At 41.4% G+C, this 5051-nt stretch overlaps 1 protein-coding gene across 1 annotated transcript; it reads right to left on the bottom strand.

The window, feature by feature from the left end:
- Window positions 1-3198: 3198 nt before the first annotated feature.
- Window positions 3199-3980, bottom strand: LOC131247257 (uncharacterized). The gene is made up of 2 exons (XM_058247662.1): window positions 3582-3980; window positions 3199-3496 (listed from the first exon to the last, which is right to left on the bottom strand). The coding sequence occupies exons 1-2, from the start codon at window positions 3912-3914 to the stop codon at window positions 3347-3349; spliced, it is 483 nt and encodes a 160-aa protein (XP_058103645.1). The 5' UTR covers window positions 3915-3980; the 3' UTR covers window positions 3199-3346.
- Window positions 3981-5051: the final 1071 nt, after the last annotated feature.

Genomic DNA, 5051 nt, shown 5'->3' with positions numbered 1-5051 from the left:
GTTGTTTCACTGATTTCAGGAACCAACTGCAGTTTTATGGTTTAGCATGATCTGGGCCACTTGGGTCGTGGGACGCTCCATGAAGATGTGGCGCCAAAGACTAGGCTCTGCTCATCAGGTAGGCACAGGTTCATGGATAGTTACAGGAAAGATAACCAGTGGCCAATATTCAATGTATGCCCACCTGATGAGAGGACCTTCATTTTCTTAGCCGTAGGGCAGTGATTACTTTTCATAGCCCATGTCTTCAAAAAATAACTTTGGTGGATGATTCCAAACATCTAACAGGTAACGAAGAGAATGGATGGTCCATATTCTTTAGGCTAGAAAAGGTCCGACTCATTGATTCAGATTGCTCATTGTTGTGGGCAACCCCCTTTGGTGACCCCCTTTTTTTCAAAAAGCACATTGATTAGATAATCCTTACCATCTGATTGGTGGTTGGGGGAGCGGATGGTTTATGTTGATTACAAGAGAAGGCCTACTAATTGACTTTGATGGCCCATCTTTTTGAAAGTTCCTTCAAATAATCCTAACAATTTGATTCATGGTTAGGAGAATGAATGGCTCATATTGATTATGTTAGAAGGTTCGATAATTGACTTGTGCATAAATCATTTTGGTTGGATGATTCTATGCTTCTGATTGGTGTTTTGGGAAAGAGATCCACGCGTGCTTTGTCCGTGGAATTGAATGGTATTGAATTGTATTAGATGAGATTAACATCATTATTGCACAATGATTACATGTGTGGAAATACCATGGTATTGTAGCCATCCAATCCCATGTTTGGGATAAAAAATTTTGCCACAAGAAACATTGGATTAAGCAAAATCATGTTTGGTAGACCATGGAATTGTAATCAACAGACCAAATTCACAATAGATGTCATTCACTCGTACACATATTTAACCAGAATGTCACCTGTAAACAGTATATATAGATGTATGGCATGGATAAATGGATGCATCAATGTAGGGCCCACATGCGCAGTGGATTTTAAAATCCATGCAAATCCTGCATGGGACCAAATGCAATTCTACGTGAGTAAGGGCCCATTTGGACAGATGTATTCAAGTGGAGTAGGTTGTAATGGGGTGGAGTGCATAGAAAATGAAGACCTTTATTGCCCGTCAGTGGATTGTCTCCAATCCAATTGGAGTAGATCCAGCGTCCACTTGGTGTGCACGTTTGGACGGTTCACATCATCCATGGTTGGCAGATGCGGTGGATGTTTGGCCGGGCATGGGATTACAATCCCATGCAATCCAACAGTAATCCCATGCAATCCAAGAGTGAGAGTGTTTGGATGTTGTAGAATTTGCAACTGACGGTCACCACTGTATTTGAAAGGGTGCCATGGACCGGATTGGGTACTCCACAGGGCACCATGATGCCTATGTCTCATCCACGCCGTTTAATGGGTACTGTCCAAACCTGTGTCTCATCTACGCCGTCCATATATATATTGACCTATCAGATGGTCAGTACAAAAACTTAAACAATGAAAAATGGATCTGAAGTCTACAAAATCATAGTCTACAAAATCAACATATTGGATATGAAGTCGTGGATGAGAGTGTTAGATTGGACGGTTATAATGATGGATATCCAATCACTATTGTTTTCAGCTTGTGTGGTTCACCTGAGATTTATATACCTCTAATTTTTGGGATGAAGTCATAACAAGTTCAGTATAAGTTGATGAATAGAAAGGATGAAAGACATACATTATAGTGGGGCCCACTGTGTAAACGCTGGAGTTGTAGAGTGTATCTCAGTACGCAAACCGATTTCACATAACCCGTATGGGACTGTCCATTTCAAATATGGGCCGCACATTCATGGATTTGTTCCATCCATTGCGTTCATTGTGGTAACAGATAGAATTGGGAGATCCATGTCAAATTAAAACTAGAGATGTCGAGAGATATCAAAAGCACAAAGAAAATCCATTCAACCTACACGCAGACTATAATATACTAAACCATCACACGGTTATAGTCCACAAAAACCATAAACGGAAGTCGAAAATTTAATCAAAGTTACAACAATAATATTTAAAATTTAATAATAATAAGTAATGCAGAAAAAAAAAGAACCAGGACGCCCACGAAAATCGTGACGACTTTCTTGCTATCCGATGGAGTAAGATCATCAGTCGATGTGGCCCTCTTCACCACCTCCTGTCTCGTCTGGGTGGACTGATGGGTAGATGAAGTCGTAGCGTGATGGATCTTCATCTCAGCAGATGCAGCGGCAACCTGAAGACATGGAGACTCTGGCAGTGATCTGGATGACTCACAAGCCTTACGGAAAAAATTGTCCGAGCATGCTACGACCTCCTTCCAATTCCAAAACGCGCGGTGCCTGCCGCCACTGTATCCCTCAACTTCTACTCGTGCCTCGTCTCAAGTGTCATATATCCCAGGGCGATGTCCAACGAGGACAACGTAGAACTTTTCTTTACCCATCTGCAATGAGATGCAAGGGTTATTTTTGTGATATATCAAAAATTGAACATCTGCAATTTAAATATCCCATACTAATCCTTGATTAGAATATGAAAGTTATATGTACGTACCCTTCCTGCATTATATCAATTGACTAATCCAATTCGAGTTAATGTGCGTAATACAAGCATGTGAGTAGATATATCGAATTGCTTCCAAAACATATTTAGTCATTAAAATAGCAGTCACAATGGTATACATTAGGCATATATACCAGCACAGCAAAATCCAAAATTATGAAAATAATAATAATTAGGTATATGGAAACAAACATCATACCAATATAAGTTATTATACGTCCATAATAGAAACCAGCATAACAAACCCATTGACCACACCCTGTCAGACAGAACCATCACCTCCATCACCAAAGTGATCACGGAGTTTTTCCTTTAACCACTCCACTCGGCGCTTGGGTTGAAGACTAACAAAGAACGACGCCAACAACTTGTCCTTACTCAGGATCTCACTAATATCGATAAATTCTTTGGTGGTCGGACCTTTCACCTCTTCGAGCACATCAAGTACTTTGTTAGTACGATTAACTTGTTTGCCGAGCCCAAATTTCATCATTGACTCAACAACGGTATCTAATGAGGCCCCGAGAACATCACATGGATGAGGTGGGCACGATCATTTCCTTGTTACTATCCCTCCACGACTACCATCGGAATCAGAGTGTGAGTGGGAGTGCCACGGGACCCGTGATGTTCCATCGCAGGACTGTCCGACGGTAATGGAATGGTCCCAGTGGAGTCTGTTACGTAATCCTCTGATAGATCTATCGTATCATCCATATCGTCATCAACAGAATTCCATGCTTCATTAAGGTCTCACTGCAGACAAGAAGAAGATGCTGATGCGGCCATACTCATGCTGCCTCGTATGTAGTGGCTCGTGGCCTGGTCGGATCCACATATGACTGTGAGGTCATCCATCCTGTCGATTCGTTTATCGCGGAGTCTTACAGCATTTGGGTGAGACTGCCAGAGGAATAAGAAATATGTAATAATTGGTAAATATTACATAGAGATGAATGATAGGAAATTCAAAACCAGTAAAACGTACCCTAAGATATTGCTCCCAGACTTCATCAGGAGCTGTCACAACCATCCTCTTAGAGTCCCAACCAAAGCCACTCGCTGCCAGCATGTCCTTCACTGCAGTATACTCTCGCTTGTAATATCTCAACCGATTGGACATGTTTTGCCATGTAACAATTACCTCAGTGTGCTTTGTAACTTCGTCGGTCGCAATCTGGTATGCCACCCGCTTGAATCCGTTATTAGCCTTACGGCCTAGTGCGACCTGCTCGAGGAATGTGTCGAACAGTATCTGGTCCATAACACTTGTCCGTTTGATCTTCGGCGCTCTAGATGAAGGCTCCGCGAGAGATTTCATGGCTTTTGCACGTGGTGAACATTGGGTGGCTACCGACAGTGTTTTTACCGGTGACTGGGTCGGTGTGGATGTTTCGTTAAAGGAGTGCCATTTTACCTGAATATGAAGTATGTATGATTTTTTTTTTTTTACAAATGACAACTATAATCATTAAAACAACAAATATTAAGATAAATTTATATAACATAAATTCACTGGTCCTTATAAGTATCCAACAAACCACCAAGTGTGTAACTCGGTGATCATAATTCCTGTTTTTCTAAGTTAAATAAACCTTAAATATAACATCACCAACGATGTATGAAAATTAAATAGAAAGTATCGTCATCTACTCCTACTATTCTACTGATCTGCCCACATTCTGGCTACAATGTCAATGCGCATTCGATTCCAAGCATCTTTTTCATGCTGCGTTATTCGAAGCAACCATTGCCGCTCGTCATTACTTGATAGCTCTTGTGGCTTTGGGATACCCTCCACATCGGCAGCAAATATACCAGCGAAATCACTGTCCTATAGAGACTCATTTTGGCCACGTATATAATTGTGTAGGACACAGCGGGCTATCACAATCTGACTTGTGTTTGAAATTCGTACTACATAGCACTCTTCAAGATGAGAAATCTGCCTTTCAATAAACTGAAACATCGCTCGATTACATTGCGCAATTGTGCATGTCGGTAATTAAACAGCTCCTTCATGGTCGCAGGAGCTCTCCCGGTTCGATATTCTTGTAAGCGATACCGAACGCTCCAGTATGGAGCCATAAATCCAAGTGAATGAGCGTATCCAGTGTCGACAACATAATATTTTCCGATACATTCGAATCAACGTTGTATTAACTGAAAAAATGGATACAGTCATAGTTAATAATTAGATTGACACTTTTATAACAGATAAACAGTACCGTTTGAGACAAGCAAGAGATCATCTGATCAGGTCAATGTGTTGTGTAGTACTCTCGCATCCGAAGCAGAACCCTCCTAACCGGCCAATATATATGTAAATTTCATATCGAAAGAACACGCTGCCAGTACATTTTGGGAGAACACCCTTTTGAGATTGTAGCAGCTCGAGTGGTCAACCGCCAACACATGCGCTGGAATGTGTGTACCATCAATTGCACCGACGCAATCC

The sequence above is a fragment of the Magnolia sinica genome, chromosome 5, assembly GCF_029962835.1.
Source record: "Magnolia sinica isolate HGM2019 chromosome 5, MsV1, whole genome shotgun sequence".
NCBI lineage: Eukaryota > Viridiplantae > Streptophyta > Magnoliopsida > Magnoliales > Magnoliaceae > Magnolia > Magnolia sinica.
The sequence above is the reverse complement of the archived record's forward strand: the minus strand, read 5'-3'. Positions and strand labels throughout refer to the sequence as shown.

Bases quoted from the DNA above. Each gene is read 5' to 3' on its own strand.
- LOC131247257 (XM_058247662.1), bottom strand. From the start codon at position 3,914: ATGAAATCTCTCGCGGAGCCTTCATCTAGAGCGCCGAAGATCAAACGG. The intron at 3,497-3,581 runs GTACGTTTTACT...TTCCTCTGGCAG, and splicing joins TCTGGGAGCAATATCTTAGG to TCTCACCCAAATGCTGTAAG.